This window comes from Propithecus coquereli, unplaced genomic scaffold (assembly GCF_000956105.1).
Source record: "Propithecus coquereli isolate 6110/MARCELLA unplaced genomic scaffold, Pcoq_1.0 Scaffold598, whole genome shotgun sequence".
Taxonomy (NCBI): Eukaryota; Metazoa; Chordata; class Mammalia; order Primates; family Indriidae; genus Propithecus; species Propithecus coquereli.
In genome coordinates this window covers 590,427-614,229 of record NW_012151929.1, presented here as the reverse complement: position 1 = coordinate 614,229, position 23,803 = coordinate 590,427, and the positions used below count along the sequence as shown (strand labels likewise).

General features: G+C 51.3%; 2 protein-coding genes across 2 annotated transcripts in view; both read right to left on the bottom strand.

Annotated features, from left to right (window-relative positions):
* The window catches only part of ASB16 (ankyrin repeat and SOCS box containing 16), a 6,000-nt gene extending 3,225 nt beyond the window's left edge, over positions 1-2,775 (bottom strand). The window contains exons 1-2 of the mRNA XM_012659050.1: positions 2,396-2,775; positions 716-983 (exon numbers count right to left, since the gene is read on the bottom strand). Coding sequence (XP_012514504.1) covers positions 716-983; positions 2,396-2,696 — 569 coding nt within the window. The 5' untranslated portion in view covers positions 2,697-2,775. The remainder of the gene's footprint in view (positions 1-715; positions 984-2,395) is intronic.
* Positions 2,776-7,033: 4,258 nt separating this feature from the next.
* Positions 7,034-20,597, bottom strand: LOC105822114 (chromosome unknown open reading frame, human C17orf53). The gene is made up of 10 exons (XM_012659052.1): positions 20,526-20,597; positions 19,388-19,438; positions 15,226-16,386; positions 13,895-13,978; positions 12,070-12,210; positions 11,358-11,466; positions 11,087-11,172; positions 10,590-10,712; positions 8,931-9,039; positions 7,034-7,157 (listed from the first exon to the last, which is right to left on the bottom strand). Exons 1-10 carry the CDS (start codon positions 20,526-20,528, stop codon positions 7,066-7,068), a joined length of 1,959 nt encoding a protein of 652 aa, XP_012514506.1. The 5' UTR covers positions 20,529-20,597; the 3' UTR covers positions 7,034-7,065.
* Positions 20,598-23,803: the final 3,206 nt, after the last annotated feature.

The following is a 23,803-nucleotide window of genomic DNA, read 5'->3' as shown; positions in this document are numbered from 1 at the left end:
CATGCCTGTAGTCCCAGCTACTCGGGAGGCTGAGGCAGAAGGATTCCTTGAGCCCAGGAGTTTGAGGTTGCTGTGAGCTAGGATGACGCCACGGCACTCTAGCCAGGGCAACAGAGTGAGACTCTGTCTCGAAAAAAAAAAAAAAGGTGTGAGAAGGAGGTATGGGGGGGCCTCATACTGAGGCTGGGAAACATGAGGCTAGATTTTTCTTGCTTTCTTTTTGTAGAGACAGGGTCTGGCCATGTTGCCCAGGCTGGTCTTGAACTCGTGAACTCAAGTGATCCTCCAGCCTTGGCCTCCTGAGTAGCTGGCACCATAGGCGTGAGCAGCATGGCACCATGCACCATGCCTGGCTCAGGGCTAGCTCTTTTTTGATGCCCACCCGGAAACAACTAGGAATTTGGCTACAGAGGATTCACAGGGAATTGGAGACTGCAGTTGGAAAGTTGGAACAGGGTTTTCTCAAAAAGCAACAGAGCTTCTGCCTCCTGGGTGTAGCAGATATGACCTTGGACAAGTCACTAAACCTTTCCAGAGCCTCATTTTTCTCTTCCCTAGAAGAGGCCTGTCTCCAGGCTGCTGTGAAGACGTGTATGTGAGGTGCTTTGTCACTAGGAAGCTGCTATAGATGTCAAGTTCTCCCTTCTGGCCCTGGGAGTTGGAGACACACACATACTCACTCCTCCGCAAACCATCCTAGTCCCTGGGAACCTACTGCAAGGACTCAGGGGTCGTGCAGAGGTGCAAGGGGGTTGTGCCCTCCTCGGACAGCACATTAGCCTTGGCGCCAAAGGTCAGCAGCAGCTGCACACAGTCGGGCTGGGCTTGGGCACAGGCCTCGTGCAAGGCAGCCCGGCCCCCGACCCGGGCGTCCCGCTCAGCTCCCTGCCGGATCAAATGGCGGGCACAATCTGTGTAGCCTCGGGCCGCAGCGATGGTAAGGGGCGCCGTCTGCTTGGTCTTGGGGGTCAGTACCCAGAACCCTGAGGAGAACAGGCAGTGTCAGGGGTGGTATGCGAGACCGGCAGGCAGGGCGGGGAGTGGGGTGCTGGCTCCAGCTGACAGCTGATGCTGGTCTTCCCACTGCCGGCTCTGCTGAGCACAAACACTGTGCCAGGCTGTACCCGTGGGAAGGGCCTCACTCAAGCCCTGAATTGGGAGTATAAGTTGGAATAGCCTTTTAGAACAGTTTGTCAATTTGTAACAAAACATAGTATGTGTCATAGAAAAAAAATTAATTGCTCTATAAAGCCACAAGGGCCAACTAAGGAGAATGAATCCCATAAAGGAAACCTGGGGTCTTAGAGCTGCTCACGGAGTCAGTGGCTGTTTTTGTTCTCCTCTGACCTTGAGTGTGGGGTGGGGCTGGGCCTGGGGCTGAGTTTGGGAGTGGCCACAGAGCAGAACTGAGTTCTGGGATACTCCTGGGGCAGGGAGGGTTGGGTGGAAGTAGGAGGAAGGGTGTTGGGGGGGAATAGGAGGTGGGGGTGGGGAAAGAGAGTGAGGAGAGGGTCGATCCAGATTGGAATGGTAGCAACAGTCAAGGACTTGTTCTGAGGACATAGATGCCTAATATGGAACCTATAAAGTGTTCCATATTAAGTCTCTGATTTTTCTAAATCTTGGGTAAAACTTGTTTTGCTGTTCATAAGGATTGAAATTAAGGCTGAGTTCCATCTTGGGGATGATGGACAAGCTGTAGGGCAAGACCAGGATGCCCTGGTGGGGTCACGGTCACGCAGGAATTTGGAGCCTGTGGTGACTGTGAGAGGATCAGCTCTCCCAAGGACTCGAGCCCCAGGTCCACGGGCAGGTGTGATCTCCTGTCCATCTTCCGTCCAAGAATATATCCTAAGGAAGTCATCTGGCAAATACATAAAGATGTTTGTCATACTGCTATTTAAAATACTTAAAAAGAAAAAAAGGAACACAGTCTACCCAGTCTATTAATATTTGGGGGCTAGTTATTTAAATCATGGCACATACCCCACAGTAAAATTTATGCACCTATTTAAAATCTTTTATAGACATGGTTATTGACATGAAAGATGTTATATGAAAAAAGCAGGTTATAAAATTTCATGTAGAATATTATTTCATTCTTTGAAAGAAGAAATATTCATATGCATGGATATATTATATGTGCAGAAAAAGAAAAAAGTATGTTTGAATATATCTATTACTATAAAATTAACATAATATATACATAATTATATTTGCCAATTTAAAATATAGAGTATGTTAAAAAGAATATAACTTTTAATTCTGAAAAGACATACAAGCCACTAACTCTGCCTCACCTCTGTTTAGGAGGGAGCTGGGCTGGGCAGTGGGTCTGCAGGGAGGGAATGGGGCCTGGGTGCTCCCTCTCCTGCCCTCTTGGTGCTCCTCTTACCCTGTTCAGCCGACCAGGCCAGCTGGTTGCTCACAGTCTCCACAATCATGTTGGCAGCCTCTTCGTCTTGGAACAGGGCTTGGACTTGCTGCAGGTCGCCGGAGAACAGGGCACTGTGGACAGCTGGATCTCGGCAGGAGCGGCGCGGCCTAGAGAGTTGGGCCCGGGCACTTAAGGGGCATCTGTGGCTTCGGCTCTGCCGGGCAGCAGCCCGCCGCCGGTCCTCCCATTCCAGCCACTCCCGCTGCAGGCGGAGAGAGCGCAGCGTGGAGGAGGTGAAGGGGAAGGTCTCCCCTGCCATGAGTAGGGGCCCAGACGTCAGGGCAGTGGCACCTGGGCAGAGCAGGGTTCTCTCAGCCTACCACCCTTGCTCTGAGGAGACACCCTACCCCCTCCTCCGTGAGCCAGAGAGAAGAGCAGCTGAGGCTATAAATAGGCCCTTTGCTGCTGTGGTAAACAGTTTGCTCAGACTCATGATCCTGGTGCACAAAAGGTGCTGGGCCAACCCCAGCCCAGGGCTAGGGCCAGCCCCTGCCCCTGCCCCTGCCAATGCCGATGCCCTTTGATTGCTCAGCAGGCTCTCAGCTGAGGCCACCCCTGAACCCCAGGGCCAGCATCCTCCCTCTTCTCTGGAGTGAGCATCTCGGGCTGGCAAGGTCCCAGGTGAGTGCAACAGGCACTCAAGGAGATAGGCAGGGCAGAGAGGAAGACTCGGGTCCTCCAGCCTCTCTGATGCTGGCTGGAGGGCAGGGCCCCTGTTGGCCCATGTGGAGGGGAGAGGGCTGACTTTAGCACAGCAAGTAAGGTGAGGTCCAGACAGTTACTGAGAAGCTGAACAGCTCTTCCCAGCATCTGCAGTAACAGCAGTAACTCTGCACACATGCACAGAGGTGTATGGTATTTGAATCACTTTCATATCCATCTTCACTCAGGCGACCCTAATTCCCAGCTCGCCCAGGTAAAAAATAAACTTGGTTTGGACAATAAATGAGATTATCACAGTTGGCCAAGCACAGTGGCTCACACCTGTAATCCCAGCACTTTGAGAGGCCAAGGCTGGAGGATCACCTGAGGCCAGGAGTTCGAGACCAGCCTGGGCAACATAGCAAGACTCCCAAGTCTACAAAAATTTTTAAAAAATTAGGCAGGCATGGAGGCTGAGGCAGGAGGACCACTTGAGCCCAGGAGTTTGAGGTTGCAGTGAGCTATGATAATACCACTGCAGGCTAGCCCAGGCAATAGAGTGAGACCCTGTCTTAGAAAAGAAAAGATCACAAACACCTTTGAGGTGGGTGGTCTTATCTGTTTTACAGATGAGGAACTTAAGGCTTAACAAGGTAAAACTATTGGCTCAAGGTCACAGTTTATGAGGGGTGGTGCCAGGCCCCCACATAGATGGTGCACTTTGGCTCCAGTTGCTGTGGCCACATGGGGCGGACAGTTGTGAGAGCCCCTATCCCACCCCACCCCTCGATTTCCAAGCAGGACACCATAGTCTCCAGAAACTGCCTTCGATGAGTTTTGATTTTTTTTTTTTCCTTTACCCAACTCCTAAGGGGGCTCACAGGGCCTGAGGAGGGCCAAGGGGTTGACCTGGAAACTCTGGGGACCTGGACCAAAGAGATCTTCAAGCCACAAACCCCATCACCCTCAGGAGGAAGAGGCTGTGCTTCCAGGAGCCTCTAGGGGGAGGAATGAGGCCATGAAACCGCCGGAGCTGGTGCCTGCAAAGCGGGGAAGGGGAGGGCAGGAGCGAGGCTTCCTGCGAGGCTTGGGGGCTGTGGGCTGCGGGTAGGGCTGGTCTGTCTCCCCCGGTGGTGTGGGCTCCTCCTGGTTCTGCAGGGCCCTGCTCGGTAATCTTTCACCTCTTCCTCTCCCGGGTCCCCTCACACAACCAAGTCCTAGCTCCCTCTCAAGTTCAGGCCCCCAGTGCTTCAAACCTCGATCACCCCAGCCTCCTACGTGGAATTCCTCCCTCTGGCCACACCCACTCCGCTCTGCTGCCAGAATGATCTGTCTAAAATGGTTAATTCCCTTGCTGAAAAGCCGCTGACTGCCAGCAACAGCCCTCTCCAGCTAAGCCCCAATTCCTTGGATTGGCCCCGTATCACTCGTATCACATGGTATTCTTATCACAGCTTCTCACTCCAGCTCCCTCAGCTTGGAATGCCCTTGACTCGTTCCTGAAAGTCCACCTCCAAGTCACCTGCTCGGGGGAGATGTCTCTCCAGAGCCCCTATGGTTCCAGCCACATCCGAAATCTGTGGCACCTATCCCGTGTGGCAGATGTCAGTCTGTCATGCTGGGTGTGGGCTCCAGAGCAGGCCCTGCACACAGCTGGTCTTGACGTGGTGTTTGGGAGCATTTGGCTCATGGCAGGCTGGCCTCTTACGTGTAGTACATCAAATGAAGGTCCCTATTCTCTGCCAGAGCAAACACTCGTCCACCGCCCGCCCAAGTGGGTGGCAGCAGCCTGGGCTTTTTACAGCACTGCCCTTCCCTGCTGCTCATCCACTCTGCCTGGCCCCAGCTTCTTGGTGGCATTCCAGGCTGGGGGGATCCCATAGGAGGAATGAGATCATGCACAGTGAGGGCTTCGAGGTCCTCAGAGAAAGGCGCCTCTATGAATGCAGCTATGATTAACCCTGTTGGAACCCACTCGGTGTTTTAATTGCCCCGCCAACGGCCTGGCTGAGCACCCACAGCTGGGTTCCCAGGGTTGGGAGTCTGGTGAGGCTGGGTGTGGCCAAGAGGAGCCAAAGCTGGTGGGAGTCCCCTGCCTCCCCGGGGCACACAATAGCCATGGCCCAGCCTCTCCCTTGCCTTCTTGCCACACAGGCCTGAAGGTGCTTTGATGACAGCTCAGTCCTCCAAAGATACCACAGTATTCAGTCTCCTTGTCCTTAGTGTTAGCTTCCTGAGGGCAGAGAAAGGAGGACTCTATTTCAACCTGCCCAACGGCCCACAGGGTGCCCAGAAGCTCTACTGGAGGAAACAGTGCCAGGCGATTAGATGCCCACCAGTAGAGCTTGTGGGGTGATAAAGTACACAAGAAACCAGGACATGAGCAGTGTGGCATCGGTCGGGACTGTGAGCAATGGGGACCAGGGCTCAGGAAGAGCACTGCAGGTGGGGGGCACGGGTGGTTTAGGTGCAGGAAGACCCTGCTGTAGAGGGCTCTGGCCCAGATGGAAACTACAGAGGCAGAGCTGGGGAGTTAGCAGGGAGTGGAGGAGGTAAGGGAGGAGGAAGTGCACGGCAGGCTCAGGTAGGAAGACCAAATGGGAGCCGGGATGCTGGGGAATTTCGTCCTTCTTGCCCTGGCCTCGAAGCACAAAAGCCTTGTAGAACAGGGTCCCACTGCCATCAGCAGGTAACTGAGCATGGCGTTCTCAAAGCACTTGCTCACTTCAGCCTTCAGACTGGGATCCATGGGATCAGCCTGTCTTTGGGAAAGGGGACATTAACACCTCCCCCCAGAGCAGTGCCAAACCCATGCCTGCAGGAAGCCCGTGTCCCACCTGCTTAGGGGAGGTGGAAGCTGAGGCTGAGGCTGAGGCTGAGGCTGAGGTAGGGGAGGCCGGCAGTCAAACCTGGCTCTTTAATCCACCTCCTCTCACCCGTGAGTTGGGAAAGTTTTCCCAACTGTCATTCCAGAAAGGAAAATGAGGTTGGCAACTTGGTATAATTAGGCCTTTTACACCCCACCCATGCCCCTTGTCCACCTCTGGTGGTACAGAGAAGCTACAGTGACAAAGAGGTGCTTGGCAACAAAAGAAAGTTGTATTGGATTATAGACTAGGTAGACTAGGAAGAAAAGGGAGGAAAGAAAGGAAAGGAAGGAAGGGAGGGAGGGAAAAAAGGAAAGAAGGAAGAAGGGAAGAAAAAGAAGGAAGGGAAGGAAGCAAGAAAGGAAGGAAGGGAGGGAGGGAAAAAAGGAAAGAAGGAAGAAGGGAAGAAAAAGAAGGAAGAAAGGAAGAAAAAAGGAAAGAAAAGAAAGGAAAAGAAAAGAAAGGAAAAAGAAAAAGAAAAAAAGAGCACATTTGCCTGAGCCCTGCTCGGCCAGGCACCAGCGGCAGGGCAGCCAGGACAAGGAGCAGCAAGGGGTGGGAGGCAGGGAGAGGCAGGTGAAGGAGGGGCTGCTTTATTTCAGAACAAGGTCCAACAGTCCCGACCCCTGTCCCCACACCTGGGAACCTTGGGCACAGGTGAGGTGGGCAGCCACAGGCCTCAGGAGACAAAGCAGAGGGAAGTCTGAGTGTTCCTTCCCTGACCAGAGGGCAGTTCGCCATTGCTGTGGTGTGGCTCCTCTGCTGTCTGGAAACTAGGGAGTAAAGGGATAAGGAAACCAGGCCCAATATCCTCTAAAGTTAAACTGAGGCAGGAGAGTGACACTGAAGGTGACACATCTTTCCTGTTGGCAGAAGGAGAAGAAACAATGTACCAGAGGGCTTGGAGGACAGGAAGGCTGAGGGCCGGTCTGGGGCCAAGTCCTGGTCTGCCAATGGCAAAGGAAGGCCCAAAGTGAGGGCGGCGCAGGATGCGAGAGACGAGGGAGTTCTCAGGGAAAGCGTCCAGAGTGGGAGCAAGCACAGAAGCCCCGAGCTCTGTCTCATGCTGGCTTTCTTCTCTCCCTTGGACGTGACCAGGCACACCCAGAGGCTGCCTGCTCACGGTGGGTGCCCTGCCTTGGGGCAGTGCCAACTGTTGGTCCCACAGAAGAAGTCCTCAGGGAGCTCACTCAGGAGTCCGTCCAGGTCATCTGCAGAGAGGGGAATGGGGGGGGTAGCCTTAGTGACAACACTCGGGTTCTGAGTGACTCAGGTCTGAAGGTCCTGCCCTTCAGGAAGGCCTGGGCCTGGCTGTACAGCCAGGGAGGCAGCTCCTCCCGGGCAGTGGTGTGGTCGGCAGGCTGGCCTGACTTCCACCTCCCTCCGTCCCGTGTCCCCATGCACGACAAAAGGCAGGGCACGATCCTGGGGCCATTCTGGTGAGGGAGAGGATTCCCTGGGCATCAGTGGTTCCTCTCCATCCATGCAGAGTCACAGTGCCAAGCAGGAAGGCTTCAGAGGTCCCCTAGTGCAACCCTCTCACTGGATGGAGGGAGAAAGGAGGCCGGGAAAAGCCATTAGTTGTGTTCAGAATCACACAATTCATTAATCTGGCTTCTCATCTGACAGTGGGAGACAACATCGCCCCCTTCCCCAAAGTGCCTGTGTGGGCTCGGAATGACAGTAACTGTTCCCGACTGTGTTCGGGATGCAATACATATATCCGAGAACTTGGACACAGAGCTGGCCTCAGTAACCCCTACGGATAGCACTTTTGTTAACAATAGCAGCTGACACTGAGCGCTTGCTCTGTGCTTCAATTACCCTTCATAGGGCAGCTCATGGTAGTTCCTGCTATAAACCCACTTTACCTTCGAGGACATGGTTTAAAGAGGTAAAACAACTTGCCCAAGGTGAGCATACTAAGACTCCATCTGACACCAGAGCCATGCTGCCAGCTAGCAAACTTCCACTTATTGGGTGAGATCAGGCCCGGGAGTAAGTCAGACTGAGCTATGCCTAAGAGCCTGGCTCCCAGTCTAACTACCAGCAACCTTCTGATGATGATTGGCTTGTCATCGAGCTTACTTATGAGGACAAAGTGCAGGATTCCAGACAACGCAAGATTCTAGCATAAGGGACAAATGCTTTTTCACAGGATATAAATATTAATAAATGAGCTTTGTGATTTTTCTATTGGTATTTTGTGAATTGGGTTAGTGTGAGACACCTACCCATAATCCCATGAACTTTGGGGCCAGACAGAATTGAATTTCTGGAATAAAAAAGCTGAAGATGCATCAGGTGCAGTGGCTCACACCTATAATCTCAGCACTTTGGGAGGCAGAGGCAGGAGGATTGCTTGGGGCCAGGAGTTCGAGACCAGCCTGGGCAACATAGCAAGGCCCCCATCTCTACCAAAAAAAAAAAAAAAAAGAAGCTAAGGAACAGCTGCTGGACTGTGTCAGCTTCATCTGAGCAGTGCTGCCTCCTGAGGAACCAGCTGGCCTGAGCACAAGGGTCTGTTTTTGGGCCTTTTGGGTTTGTATCCTGGTCCCCTACTAACCACAGGGATGTTTGCCTGACTCCTCAGCATTCTTCTTAGCTTAGCTAGGATGGGAAATCAGCCTCTGTGGTCTGGTCATCAGCCCACAGAGAATTCAAAGTGTGGCACAAAGACCGCGCCTGTCCGTCTGGACAGGTGGTGATGTTTCCTCCTCATAGCTAATAGCGCATGACCTGGAAATGCAGGGGACCTATGCATCACATCTTGTTTTATGTGGCCCCATCACACTATTAACTAAGTCTAGGGCCTACAGCCTGGCCAGACAAGACACCATATCTTATTTCTGTAAGACTATGTAAGATTCAAAGATTCACAGAAAGAGGAACAAGATGCAGCCAGGAAAATTGGGGCTGAGTTATTCAAGAGGAAATAAAAGTAAGAACCTCGCTCTTGCTCCCGAATGGGCTGACTGCCTTACCTGCTTCTGGGGGTTCTTCCCCTGCCTCTGGCTTCTGTGCAGTTCTGTGGCCTTCCCCAGGCTTTGCAGCCACATCATGCTGGAGGCTGTCATGGAAGCTTCTGGAATCCTGGGGACAGAGGATCTGGTTACCAATGCCTGTGCCCCTGAAATCCGTCTGGAAAGTACCACCTCTACTCAGACAACCTCAAAGGAATAGGTGGGGGCTCAGGAAAGAGACATGATGGAGAGTGTGGCAGGGGCCAGTCCATCACCCAGGCCCACACTGACAGGAGGGAGCCAAATGCCAAACACCCAAAACAGTAGCTAATTTAACAAAACAAAACTTTTTTGGCAGATTGTCTTTCCTAATTCTGTTGGTATCTAATGTTTTAGGGAATCTATATAACTGGAGCAGAGAGTGAAGAAGCCATTCAGAAATATATTGATGAGTTAGCCTGGGATTAAAAATTAGCTATTAAAAATCCCCAAATTACTCACACCTGTAATCCTAGCTCTCTGGGAGGCTGAGGCGGGCGGATTGTTTGAGCTCAGGAATTCAAAACCAGCCTGAGCAAGAGCGAGACCCCGTCTCTACTAAAAATAGAAAGAAATTAATTGGACAACTAAAAATACATAGAAAAAATTAGCCAGGCATGGTGGCGCATGCCTGTAGTCCCAGCTACTCGGGAGGCTGAGGCAGGAGGATCGCTTGAGCCCAGGAGTTTGAGGTTGCTGTGAGCTAGGATGACGCCATGGCACTCTAGCCAGGGCAACACAGTGAGACTCTGTCTCAAAAAAAAAAAAAAAAATCCCTAAATTAGCTAATATATGGGCAAATAATTAAAGTTGGTAATTAAACCATTAACTATGGTTAGCCTCGGGAATGGGAGTGGGAAAGGGTGAGTTTCATTTTTTGCTTATTTTATGCCATTTCAATTTATTTCAATGAGTATAGATAATTTGAAATTTAAAAGAAAAATAAACATTATTTTTTAGAAGTGGGGTGGTTTTGAAAGAATGTGGAAAGGTTAAGAGAAGATGAGGCAAATGGAAGTGGAAAGTTCGAGCTAGAGATCTGAGGTCAAGTCTAACACACTTGTTCTAGGGATGAGGCAGCAGCAGGAGAGGGGATAGGGCTTGCCTGAGGTCATGGTACAAATTACCAGCAGAACTGGGCTGAAACTCGGGTCTCCTGACCCCCAGGCTAGGATCCCAGGAAGGGTGGGGGTGGCTGAGTCAAGCCCGGCTCTGCACTCTCACCTTCGAGAGCAGCTGCCTGCATCCATCCATCCTTGCATCCCAGTGATACAAAACGCTCGCCTGAGTTGCTCGCCTCAGTTCCTAAACGGGGTGTCCCCACCAGTGTTCTGTGTGGGTTCCCCTCGCCTAACTTGGTTAGTTCTCAAGTGACTCTGATCCTCTCAGATGTTCAAGCCTGCCATCAGACACGGAGGGATCACCAAGGAGCCAGCTGCTCCTCTAGGTACTGTTACTGAGCCGTCTGGCAGGCGCCTGGACCAGGGACAGGAGATAGTCCTGTCCCCAAAGGCACCTCTTCAGCTCAGGGCACCGGCCCCTTTCACACCTCTGCTCCCCAGCGTGGAGGACAGGAAGGAATCAGATGATGCAGGCAGAAGAGGGGCCCTACCAGTCCCCATTCCATCCTGCTCCCCTTACCTTGGGGAAGGGCTGAGACGGCTTGAAGTTCCCATCCCCAGAATCTGGGCTGTAAATGTGGACCAGGTTGTTGGGTGTCACGTTGAGGTAGTGATTTCGGAGCGAAGGAGAAAACACTCCAATCTGGAGTCGAGGAAGGGGAAGGTCAGTGTCCTGATGGAGCACTGGGTGCTGCCAGATGGCCACCTGGTCCCCGCCTGCTTTTCACTTGGTGTCCTCTGTACCAGTCACACAAATTGCTCCTGCCCCAGCCTTGGTGCCAGGATAGAACCACTCACCACACCCTCCCCCTCAATACAATCTTCGATCCCCACCCACCCCAAAGAATGGGAGCTGGCTTAAGGGCCAAGGGCCTTCCCCCAGCTCCTCACACCAGGGTCTAGCACCAGCTCAGCCCAGCCAAGGCTGGGCACTGGGAGGGAAGGCAGCCAGACAGGTAAGGAGGCAGACAGTGCGGGGGCTCTCTCCGGGCGAGGGTAGAGAGCAGCTCCCCATACCTGCTTTAGCAGCAGCACCGAGCCAGGCTTCAGCTCATTCTGGCGTGTTTCCAGCAGCAACCTGTGTAGCGTCCCCTGCATCTCTCCTGCAAATACCACATGGCCCATTAGTCTCAGGGTCAGGGACAGCACAGCAACTGGTCTGGGCCCTGGCTGGGAAGTGGGCTGCTCACTGCCTCAATTTTCCCATCTGCAAATGGACATTGTGATTTCTCATCTCCTGACCTCAACAGGGCCGCTCATCAGACACTCCCAGGACCCAATTCCTTACCTGTGGGGTCCTTGAAAACCACGCTGGCGTCCATTGTGCTCCGAGTCAAGGACTTGATCATCACTGCCATGTTGGGGACCTTGTTTCTAGGAAGCTGCTTCAGGGCTGCCTGTTTGCAAGGAGAGGCATTCACAGAGCCAGCCATGGCTCACCTGTAACTTCCCGGGTCCCCAAGTATGCCAGGGCAACCAGGGGACAGGACGGGACAGAGTACAGGTGTGGTGATGACCTTCCTTGTGGAAGGCAAAGGGGCAGTTTGAAGGGTGTGTCCCATCTCTTTCTGGCAGAGATGATGGCAGGGCCCTCATTTCTCTCCCCTGCCTCCTTTCTTTTGTGCATATGTATTTATACAGTGCTCCATCATGGCAGGCTGCGGGCAGGGATATGTTGGCACATGTACTGGCACATATCTGCACATGGCCCTTGACCACTGGGGAGCCCTGGGGGTGGCAGTGCTGTTTACCCACCCCATCCAGGGCCTGGAAGTGCTGAGGCATGCCCATAACCCACTCTCCCCTTCAGCCTGAGCTGATACTGAAAAAGTGGGTGAGTGGAAGATACAACCGAAGAGGCTTCATGCTGCTTCTCAGACAGGCTAGGGTAAGAGGGAGCACATGGACACCCCTTCCTAAGGTGGAGCAGGGCAACAGGTTGCTAAAAGGGAGAAAAATGGTTGGTCTTTTCTTTGAGTCTCAGCACCCAGAACCCTTACCTTCCGCAGCACCATGACAATGCTATAGGTACAGAGGAAACAGGCGGGGTCTCTCTCATCCAGGCCCAAAGCAGATTTCATGGCCAGCCATGGCCCTCGCCCAAAATCCTCCTCCACCGATGCCTGGGAACTACCAACAATCTGGCACCACAGAGCAGAGGGGGAGCCCGCATTAATGGGTCTACCTTACTACAGACCCTTGACTGAGACAGGGTGGCAGGGTGGGAGAGGAAAGACAAACCCCCTAGGAAAAACCGTAGCACGATGGCCACAGTCTCTCCTCGCTTTTATCTCTAAGGCCAGAAAATGGTATGTGAAATCTTGTTGTATGTGCATCTTTCACTAAGCAACTATAGCAACAGTGCTCTTTTTGTTTTTTTTAAATCAAATTCTGACTTTCATTACGCAGAAGCAAAAGGCTAATCATGCTTGTCTCCTGCAATAAACTCGAAAAGTCTTAGGAGTAGGGATTCCCCACATACATTTATAGGCTCTCAGAGTGTCTTGGCCATTTTCAAACCAGTCATATTTTATTTGGCATGCCTCTGTCTTTAACCAATAACTTTTTAATATTAAAACATGCTGTGAGGCCGGGCGCGGTGGCTCACGCCTGTAATCCTAGCACTCAGGGAGGCCGAGGCGGGCGGATCGTTTGAGCTCAGGAGTTCGAGACCAGCCTGAGCAAGAGCGAGACCCCATCTCTACCAAAAATAGAAAGAAATTAATTGGGCAGCTAAAAATACATAGAAAAAATTAGCCAGGCATGGTGGCGCATGCCTGTAGTCCCAGCTCCTCGGGAGGCTGAGGCAGTAGGATCGCTTGAACCCAGGAGTTGGAGGTTGCTGTGAGCGAGGCTGACGCCACGGCACTCTAGCCAGGGCAACAGAGTGAGACTCTGTCTCAAAAAAAAAGAAAAAAAAAAAATGCTTTGAATCCAGATGAGTATTGACTACTTTGGATCTGAAATGGACTGGCAAATCTAGGGAGCTGCAGAGAAAAAGGCTGGGGAGAGTCAAAAGCAAAGTGGGTCTGAGGGCAGGGCAGGTCAACCAGAACCCAGGGAGGAGGGAAGCTGGGTCTCAGCCACCAAAAGGGAACCCGCTGGAGGCAAGATTAAGGCAGATCCTTCCCAGCTCAGTTCCCAGAAACCGGAGAGGAAGGGTGCCCGAGATATAATCTCAAAATACTCATTACACTCTCCTCCCCTGGGGGAGATGGAGCTAGCTGGGCCTTTATTTCTTAGATGGGAAGGAAGGCTGAACCCATGGTACAAGACAATGCCTGGCTGGTGTTAGGACAGGTCTTGCTTTATGCCAGTAAAATTGCTGCCTCCTCCAAGTGCCTTTCCTAAATTCTGCCCTCCCGCCCCTTTTTTTGAGACAGGGTCTCGCTCTGTCTTTGTGGCTGGAGTATAGTGGTGTCATCATAGCTCACTGCAACCTCACACTCCTGGGCTCAAGCGATCCTCCTGCCTGAGTCTCCCAAGTAGCTGAGACTATAGGTGCATCCCACCATGCCCAGCTGATTTTTCTAATTTTTGTAGAGACGAGGTCTCACTATGTTGCTCAGGCTGGTCTCGAACTCCTGGCCTCAAGCCTCCCTAAGCGCCAGGAGGCTGGAGGCCAGGAGTGCTGATCCTCAGCCTCCCAAAGTGCTAGGATTATAGGCATGTGCCTCCGTGCCCAGCCCCTAAATAACCTTTGGTGTGTGACACCAAGGAACAGGCCTAGCAGCACTGACTGATTCTTAACTCCTGAAACTTGCAGGGACATCCCTTACTCTCAAATGATGCCCAGGAAGTTAACATTTGCATGGAATAAGTTACCTCTTTCCGGAATTTAGCCAGAGCACCATGAGTCGGAGCCTGGGGTGTGGAAACCATGATCTCCTCCAGATTTTTCCCACTGTGCTAAGAGAGGAGAGAAGGAGAAGGCGAGAGCAAGCTCAGCAGCTGTTATTTACAAGTACAGCTTCTTGTCTGGGTTACATAATGAGTTCAGGAAACTATCAGGGACAATTAACACATATTACATCGTTCCTAACAAACTCTCAAGAGCCTCATTGGCAGCTCAAAAAAGACACTTTGGGGACAGTTTTGGGAACGTGAGGAAGCTGAAGCAAAACCCAGGGCTGCCTGAAGGGGGCAGTGACCCAAATAGAAAGGCCTGAGAAGAGCAAAGGGGCAGCTTGGTCCCCAGGTCCCTTCTCAGGGCCTGAACCCTGCACTCCAGGGACATCCAGCCCAGGAGGAATATAGGAGGCCTCCTTTGACCTCTCTTAAAGCACTAGGGAAGAGTAAGTAACAGGCAGAAATTGTTCCAAACATCCTTCAAACGAGAGGAAGCGGGTACATCTACCACAACCAGACCAGATCCTCAGAGTCCGATTCTCCGGGATCTGATCCAAGACTGGTTTCATGGATCTGTCCCTCTACCACTGCTTAAATCCAAACTCTCAGCAGGGCTCTGTCTCCTTTTTGGCCTCAACTTCCCCACAGTGGCCCCACACACCGGCCACAACACTCTCTTCTGCAGCTCTCCAAGAGCACCTCACTCTTAGGCCTGTGTGCCTCTGCACACGTTCTTCCTGTCTTCTCACTCCCACACTGTCCTCAGAGCACAGCTTCCCCCCCATACGCACCTGGTAACCTCCTACTTAACCACCCAAAGCCCACTGAGCAGGCCCAAAGCAGAGTCAGCGTCTCCCCAGCACCCATGGAATGACCCCAACTCACACTGAACTTTGTGCATAATCATTTGTTCTATCCGTTTCTTCTACTTCACCATAAGCTCCTTAGGACTGGAACTTTTTCTCTTTTCATCTCCATATTCTCAGTTCCAAGCAAAGTGCCCAACACATAACACATGCTTAGCAAATATGAGTGAGTGACCCTTCCTGCCCTAGTGTTAGCAAACAGCAAGCGCTCAACAAATGTATGAAAATTATGAAGTCCTCAGAGCCTTAAGTACCTCTCTCATGGTGGATTTTCAAGAATTCGATTCTTCCCTCCCACTTCTTCTGACGCTTTGGAAACCCTTCCTCTCTTCGCTTCCTTCCTTAATCCCCTCCAGGAGGGAAGGCATTCCCGGGCTGGGCAGTGCTGGAACCCTACTTCTCTCCCTTGCCCACAATGTCCTGGAGAGCCAGGGCACTCACCTGGTGGGGCAGGAGCCCTGCTGGGCCAGGGAAGCGGCGTGTTTTGGCTCGGGTGGAGGGATGGGTGGGCTGCTGGGGTGTCCTGTTGGCAGCAGTGACCAGCTGCACCAGGTGGTTCGTGACTATGGGTGTCTGCAGAGCTCCCTGGGGACCTTTTGGGGTGCTGACAGGAGACTCAACAGAAGACACTGGAGTTCGGAGTTGTAAGTGCCCCTGAGGAAGTAATCTGGAGCTAGTCCTCGAGGGAGTAGAACAGCCTGAGTCGGGAGTCCGAGGTCTCGGAAAATGAGGTTTGCCATTCGACCAGGCACTTGGAGAATGAAATCCCCGACTGGGTAATTGATTTTGAGGGCTGCTCTGAACAGGCCCTCCAGCAACTTGGAGAGGCTGGGGTGCTCGTACAGGGGCACCTTGCGGACACCTTTCCCAGTGGGGTTGCTGAGTGGGAATGGTTGAGGCAGTTGGGACAGGAAGGTTACTCATAGCACCAGGTCTCAAGCAGAGCTGTGGAGTCCTACAGTGGACAGCAGGATCTAGAGGCTTATCCTGGGCTGACATAATACCTGCTACGTGGGTGGCAGGCATGGGCACCTTCCAGCATGATCCACTCAGATCAACTACCTGCGCCTTTTTAGCCAATACTGGATCCTCCCGCTGCTGGGCAGGCAGGATTCGGATGGCCTCACTGCTAACTCCAAGTTCCAGCTCCATGTCTGGCCCCTCCAGCTCCATGCTTGCCAGGACCTTATCAAACTCGTCTTGTTCAGGCCCCTCGAAGCCACCAACCCACTGTTGTTGGCTCTCAAAAATAAGTAGGGGTTGTGGGGCTGAGGACTGGGGTCTTGCTGGCTCTCTGAGTGCTTCTGATAGTGTCACTCCTCTCTGAATGCCAGTCAAGCTGCTGGAAGTGGGAAGGGGAGCTGTTCCTGTGCAAACTGGATGGCTGGCGGCCCAGGGCATGCTGGACACAGGGAGGGAGAGACCCAGGCCTGGCTGGCCCAAAGCCTCTGAAGGAGCAGTGCGGTGTAATGGCAGTGGCCTGGGGGACTGTGCCTGCCCCGTTTCCTGTGGCCTAGAAGAGACAGGTCTCAGGCACCCAGCATTCACAGGCGGTGAGCCAGCAAACTGGTTCTCTGCATCTTCCACAGCAGATAAGAAATCCTACAAGGAAGCAGAGACAGAGGGTCTTGGCAGCTGGAAATCAAAACCAAGAAACCACCTTACTGTTCAGAAATGCGGCATGTACGTGTGAGTGCAGATACTTGCAAGCACGTAAACCAAGGCATGAAAGGCAATGGTAAGGCCGGGAGCAGTGGCTCACACCTGTAAGCAGTGGCTCACTCTGGGAGGCTGAAGTGGGAGGACTGCTTGAGCTCAGGAGTTCAAGATCAGCCTGAGCAAGAGCGAGACCCATCTCTAAAACAAAAAAAAGAAAGGCAACGGTGGTGTCTCTCACCACTTCTGACCTCACTCCATGAGCCTACCACCAGGCTTCTATCGGAAATGCTCTAAGGCTAAGTCTTCAGGTAGCTTCTCTCTCTTTCTTCAGTCTCAGAGTGGGGGTTGGGAAAGGGCAGTTAGAGGAGGACAGTAGAAGCAGATGTACCAGGGCACCAAGAAGTCAAACAAATCACCCAAGGTCACACCCCCATCTCAAGGAGACTAGCTTTCTTGTGTCCAGCCTGTTCAACAGGGATCTATCCAGCTGATCATGCTGCCTGTCCTCAGCCCAGTCCTCACCCCCAACACACACCTGTGTGCAACACACACACTCACACACACACACACACACACATATACACACAGTAAGCCAGCGAGGCCTTGGATCCAGCAAAATAGGCAGAAGTTAAATATAGCTTTTCAGGCAAGTTAAATTAAGTATGGATTCCAGTTGGGAAGCAAGGTGAGATTGACACCTTCAAGAGCAACAGACCTGTTCTGAGGGTGTTTTTGAGTCAGAACTGCTGATTTAACTGACAGGAAGGTCCCCTCCACCCCCATCCCCTGCTGCCGCACTGGATTGTCTGGGCTAGAGAAAGGCTTTTTCCTGCTTTGTGTATTACCAAGAGAGTCCCACACTCCAGCAGGACCGCCTTAGGATTTAGCAATAATAATAATAATCAGAATTATAGCAGTAATAAAATCCTAGTGACCCTGGAGGTTGATGGACCCCTTTTCTCCTGGAGAGCTTACTCTCAGACATGACGTCATCTGCCTTGGGAAGGGGGAAAGGCACTGGTCTGTCGTTTTCAGGGAACAGAAACTTGAGCTGTCAGAGTGCTTCACTCTGATTCCATTACCAGCCTAGCAGTCCTGCCATCACCTTGGAAGACCCAAGAGGGTCACTTTAACAGTCACTTTTTCAGCCTATAATCACACATCTCCAAAGCTGAAAAACAAAGACAAGGACACATCTCCTTGACAAAGGTGGCAGTTCTGAATTATCTGTAAAAACAAAAATCAAGTTCCCAAGTAATACCCAAAACAACTAAGATTTGAAACCTCACCGCGTACCAGGTACCATGTAAGCATTTCAATTAATTCTCACAATGGCCCTATGAATAGGCACTATTATTATTCTCACTTTATGGGTGCAGAAACTGAGACTCAGGTTAAGTCATTTGAAAGAACCAGGACTACAACCCATCTGTGCCCGTGTCACTATGTCTTAGACCCTCAATGAATGGGACAAGCCAGAGACCAATGTTTAAGAGGTGTGAGAAAAGTCCGTTTTCCCTTTCACATCTCAGCTTTCACAAGTCTCAGAGGAAGAGAAGAATGGGGTTCAGGCTGCCAGAAGGGTCACTGGTGCAGCACTCACCACCATACCAGGCATAAATTAGGCATCTGAACAAATTCTAAACAGAATTTTTTAGGCCAAGCATTGGAAGACAAAAAGTAAGTTTTGAATAGTTTGTCACTGGTAAAATATAACAATTCTATAAATGCAGTTTAGTAGTTTCCATGTACATTAGACTGGAAGGAGGAGGCCAAGTTCTCATACTGGCTGTTGGTGCTATATTCTTTTTGTGTGTGTGTGCTGTATTCTTAGGCAGGTTAATTTGTCTCTTTGGCCTTTATTCACTTAAATCCTGTCTCTTTCGAAAGAGGGTTTGAGGTATCAATTTCTAGCCTCCTGGATGAAACTATATCCATTGGTTCTGAATGGGAAAAGAGTTGTGGAGACCACCGGTGCTGTGTTCTCTGGCTGCACATTAGAAATACCCCTGCCTGGGCCATCCCCAAAAATTATCATTATTTTTTTTTCCTGAGACAGGGTCTCACTCTGTTGCCCAGGCTAGAGTGCTATAGCATCAGCCTAGCTCACAGCAACCTCAAACTCCTGGGCTCAGGCAATTCTCCTGCCTCAGTCTCCCGAGTAGCTGGGATTACAGGCGCGCACCACCACGCTTGGCTAATTTTTGCTATTTTTAGTTGCCCAGCTAATTTTTTTCTACTTTTAGTAGAGACAGGGGTCTTGCTCTTGCTCAGGCTGGTCTCCTGAGCTCAAGCAATCCTCCCACCTCAGCCTCCCAGAGTGCTAGGATTACAGGCATGAGCCACCATGCCTGGCTCCCCAAGAAATTCTGATTTAATTGGTTTGTGGTAGGGCCTAGACGAGGGTGATTCTAATGTGCTGACTTTGGATCTAGTCTAACCCCTCATCTTCTGAGGAGACAGAGAGAAGGGAAGAGTATGTGAGGTAGAAGAACATTCCCATATTGTAGAAAAGAAAATGCAAGGCCAGAAATAAAGTAACCTGCTCTAGTTCACAAAGCCAGTTGGTGACCCCAGGACTCTTGCTATCCAGTAACTGTGCTGTCTCCTACACTCTCTGGTTCTCCATAAACTTCTTCCCCCACCCCTCCCCATCATGAGGGCAAATTAAATCATCTAAATGACACAGCTTCCAGGAAAGGCCCCTTATAATTTAAAGGTATGACAATCAGGCAATTCATCTCTCTGGTTATTTTTTGTTTGTTTCTAAGACAGTTAAGTAGGTTGTTTACATTTCTCATCATTTCTCGGCCTTTCTTAGACAAAAAAACATATACAAGCCAACTAAAAGGAGGCTGGTGCAGGCTGCTCCAAAATGTTCTAGACCTGAGTGTTTACATCTTAGAACTTCCTCTGCCACCTCTGATCACTAACATTTCCTTACCTCATCTTCAAACTCCTCTTCCACAGCAAACAGCTTCTGCAAACTGCACGCCTGAAAGGAAAACAAAGCAATTAAGTTCGGTGGAGAAATACCGTTTGAAAGTACGCTCTGTCCTCACTATGCTTCTTTTCAACACTAACAAGATTATCAGATGTACTGTTTTTTGTTTGTGTTTTGCTAGTGCTGGGAGAGGAATAAGGGATTGAGAAGAAACAGGATTTAGTTAAAGACTTAAGTGATCTAAAATACTTTTCTTAGCCAGGTGTGGTGGCACATGCCTATAATCCCAGCTACTCTGCAGTCTTAGGTGGGAGAATCGCTTTAGCTCAGCCTGGGCAACTCAGAGAGACCTTGTCTCTTTAAAAAAAAAAAAGGCAAAATGCTTTATTGTACAATAATCCACTCGCATCCATATACATTAATCCTGGGAGCTGGGGAAGGGGACAATGGGAAGGCTGCCAAGGAGAGCAAGGCCAGTTCTTCAGGACTGTGCATATGGGCCTATGGATTTTGCAGCATCCAAAGGCTTTCACCTGAGCAACCTTTGTCAAACGTAAGAGAAAATACCATAAATCCAAGTATGCCCAGCATAGTAGCCTTGTTTCTGAAAATCAAGCCAGGTTTCCTTCTACCTAATCCAACACCCAAAAACTAGCGTCTCAGAAGGGTAGGATGTCCCAGTCCACGGTTCCTTCTTTGAGCCAGCAGGGCTGCTGTGGCCAGCTCTAGATGAGTGTCAAACTCAGAGCCAAGGGTTGTGCCTAACCCCAGATGCCAGAGCAGGAAGAGCTACAGTTAGAGATACCTTCCTGGAGAGTCTAAGGGTCAGAGTGGATGGGTGAGGGCGGGAAGGGGGAGGGACGGACCCAAGAGGTACGACATTTGAGCGCATCGGGAAGGATCAACAGAAGGAAGGCAACAGGAGGAAAACCGAGGCCAGGGGGTGGAAAGTGCTTTCCCAGGGTCTCCGGCGCGTCTATGCTAAGCCCTGACTAGAGCCCAGGTCTCCCGACTCCACCGAGCTCCCACCCAGCCCCCGGCCCTGCTCGCGCGGGTGAGGGTCTGGAACCCCGAGAGCGCTGCCTTAGGCTCGAGTACAAGGCGACCCCGCGGCTCCCCGGCGTGGGCGCGCCATTACCATGGCGACGGCGGGTGGGCTCCGGCCGGTTGGTCGGCCCAGCGGACCCCGACTCAGGGGGGTCCCCAGGGCCTCAGACTTGGCTCGGGTGGAAGGGTTGAACTCGAGGCAACCGTGCTCCTGGGGCGAGGTCAGAGGGAGGCGTTTCTGCGACGCCGGCGAGGGCCGAGGGAGGGTCGCCCAGGCCGCATTCGAAGCCGCCGCCACCGCGGTGACTCCGCCCTTTTAAAGGGGCGGGCCTGTTTCTATCCCGCCGACACGAAGGCCCTTCACCCTCCCGCCTTCCGCCCCAGCCTTAAAGGGGAAGCTGACGGGCTCTCGGTCGCCCCCCAGCGGCCCCGCTGGCCCGGTGGGTTGGTTCAACACGTGTTCACGTGAGAGAGAGGTTGGGGAATCTTGGCCCACGACGCCCAGTCCTGCCTCCCACCCCACCCCGTTCTTGTGTTGAGCACACTAGGGACTGGGCACTGGAGCACAACTTCATTCACCCCAGGACTCACCCAGTCGGTTGTCTGTCTGTTCAGCCATCCATCCATCCGTCCATCCTTTCTTACAACACACATTTATCAAGCAAAGATGTTCTTGGTCTGGCTCTTTTTATCCTTCATGTTTCAGCGTAGACCTCAGATCTTCCCTGTCACCTTCTCTCTCAAGTAACATCCCTTCTCCCATCACAACTCTCTGTTTCCTTCTCAGCACCTTCCATAATTTATACTTGCCCTGGTTTACTTCTTTATTTCATGTCTTCACTAGAATATCAACTCCATGAGAGCTTGTCCAGCTTGTTCAACTTTGTATCCCCAGCACCTAGCACCGTGTTCAGTAGAGTTATTGAATGAATGACACAGTGATTACTGTGCATCGGCTACAAGGCTTGACATTGGGCATAGAGAAATGATTAAGACTTCTTGGCCTGGTGTGGTGTCTCATGCTTGTAATCCTAGCACTCTGGGAGGCCGAGGCAGGATTGCTTGAGTTCAGGAGTTCGAGACCAGCCTGAGCAAGAGTGATACCCCTGTGTCCACTAAAAATAGAAAAGTTAGCCAAAATTAGCTGAAAGTCTTGGCGTGCACCTGTAGTCCCAACTATTCAGCAGACTGAGGCAAGAGGATCACTTGCGCCCAGGAGTTTGAGGCTACAGTGAGCTATAATGATGCCACTGCACTCTAACTGGAGGGACAGAGGAAGACTCTGCCTCAAAAAAAACAAAAAACGAAAAAACTTCTTGTGCCCTCAAGTTCATAACAAGTCAGAGAGACCAAAGCCAGCTCTCCTTACTAAAGTCTACTGTGGTTAATGGCCCTTAGTCCTATCTCAGTTTCCCCTCTTGCTTGTCACTAGAGAGCTACTCAGAGCAGCAGCTAGAGCTGCATAGTTTTGAAGACCCAAGCAGGAGGAAGGTAGCTGACTTGGCTTCTTAATGATGTGATCTGAACCAGCCCTGAATCTTCCCCAGGGTGACCTGGACTGGTGTTACCTGGGGATAACCTGTGGCTGTCATCAGAGCTGCATGTGGACCAGTTTGCCTGTCCTATGTCAAAAGGAAGGCCAGAATGGCGAGGGGAGGGAGAACTCAGACCACCAACTCTGGGTTCCAAGTTAGGGATTCCCTCAAGTCCTCTGTGCTTCTGAGCTAGGGGACAAAGCCCCAACCCTGTCAGGTACAGGCCTCCTCGCCTCACAGGCATCCCAGACACAGCTCGTCATGCCCAGTGGTGGGTAGTCCTGGAGATCCTGTTTCAGGGCCCCCCACGGATCTGGGCTCTGTCAGCTCCAGCTTAAGGGAGATGACCAAGGCCAAGAATAATAACAATAACTCCTATCCACACTATAGTTTGCAGCTTCCAATTTAACCATTTGTTCATTTTTGTCTTCACAAAGATCCTATGAAGAATGAGGGACAAGTATTACTTTATAGATTAGGAAACTGAGGCCCAGAGGGGGAAGGGACTCCTTCAGGGTCACACAGTCACTTAGTGGTAGATCTTCTGCTTAGAAATCCCTGGCTTTCTCCTCCATCACCTTTCTAAGGTAAATGAACTTGTCCTCTGCCTTTCCCACCTGCTGCCCTCAACCTCTGTTAGAACCTGGATGTGGGGGGAGGGGTGTTGGAGTGGAGTTGGAACATTTTAGAGAGGGAGTTTGTGATTTTACAGTTGGTAAGGAGCCCCATGCTGAAGGGTCCCCCCAAATCGAATATCCTTTTCTTTCTAGCACTGTCACCTCAAGGGAAATGAAAAGACCAAGTCTCCATGGTGATGAGGCCTAGGTTCTCTTCTTCCTCCTCTTAGAAGAGAGGTTAGCAGGCTTATCTCTTTAATGATCAGGTTTGAGGATAATGGCAGCTCAGACCAGAAAGGAAGGGGTGGGTTCAGGAAGTAGAAAAAGTGGATGCTGGGCCTTGGGCAGGAAGACTTACACCAGAAGACACCAGATTCCTGGCTGTGAAGTGGGGTACTAAAGGGAGTGGGTGAAATGAAGGAGCCTCAATAGCACTCTGATTGAACCCATAATAATAACAGCCAATACTTCCTGTGCACTTTCTGTGTGCCAGGTACAGTTCTAGGGTCAATATCTTACCCAAGTTCACAGAGCTAAGATATGGTACAGCTGAGATTGTGAATCAGGCAGTCTGACTTCAGCATCCACAGGCTTGAATACTATGTTGTTTTGCTTCTTAGAATTCCAAGGAACTGGGTTTGTAACCTGCAGCTTCAGGGAATATATAAGTCCCCTATGATAATGTACAAAATATCATGTGCCTATGCAATGCACATGTGCCTTGTTCTGAGAGAGAATTCATAGCAGTCGTCATATTTTCATGAGTCAGGAGGCTACTGCTTTGCTCTGTCTCAGGAACAGGCTACACACTACTCCTCCCTAACCCCCACTTCTCATCTTCTCTGGATGCCTTTGTATCCCCAGCACCTAGCACAGTGCTCTCATTACAGGCCGTATTCCTATTACAGTCCTTGCCAGCTCCTGCCTGGACTATTGCAGTAGCCTCCTGCATGGTCTCCCTAGTCCAAGCTCTCCTTCCTTTTGTTCATTTTTTCTAACATGCCAAGGGCATCCTATTTTTCACTGTAAAAATTAAATCCCTCCCCAGTCATTGGAGGATGACATGTAAAATCCCTAGGGCCTGCAGTGCTCTGCCATCTGCCTCCCTGCTTTATCTTGTCTCTCGACCAGCCTCCCAATCAACACCAGTCCCTTTCCACTGCATTCTTTCTTCAAGCTCCCTCTCTCTTGGTGCCTTGTCCAAGAAGCCTTCTTTA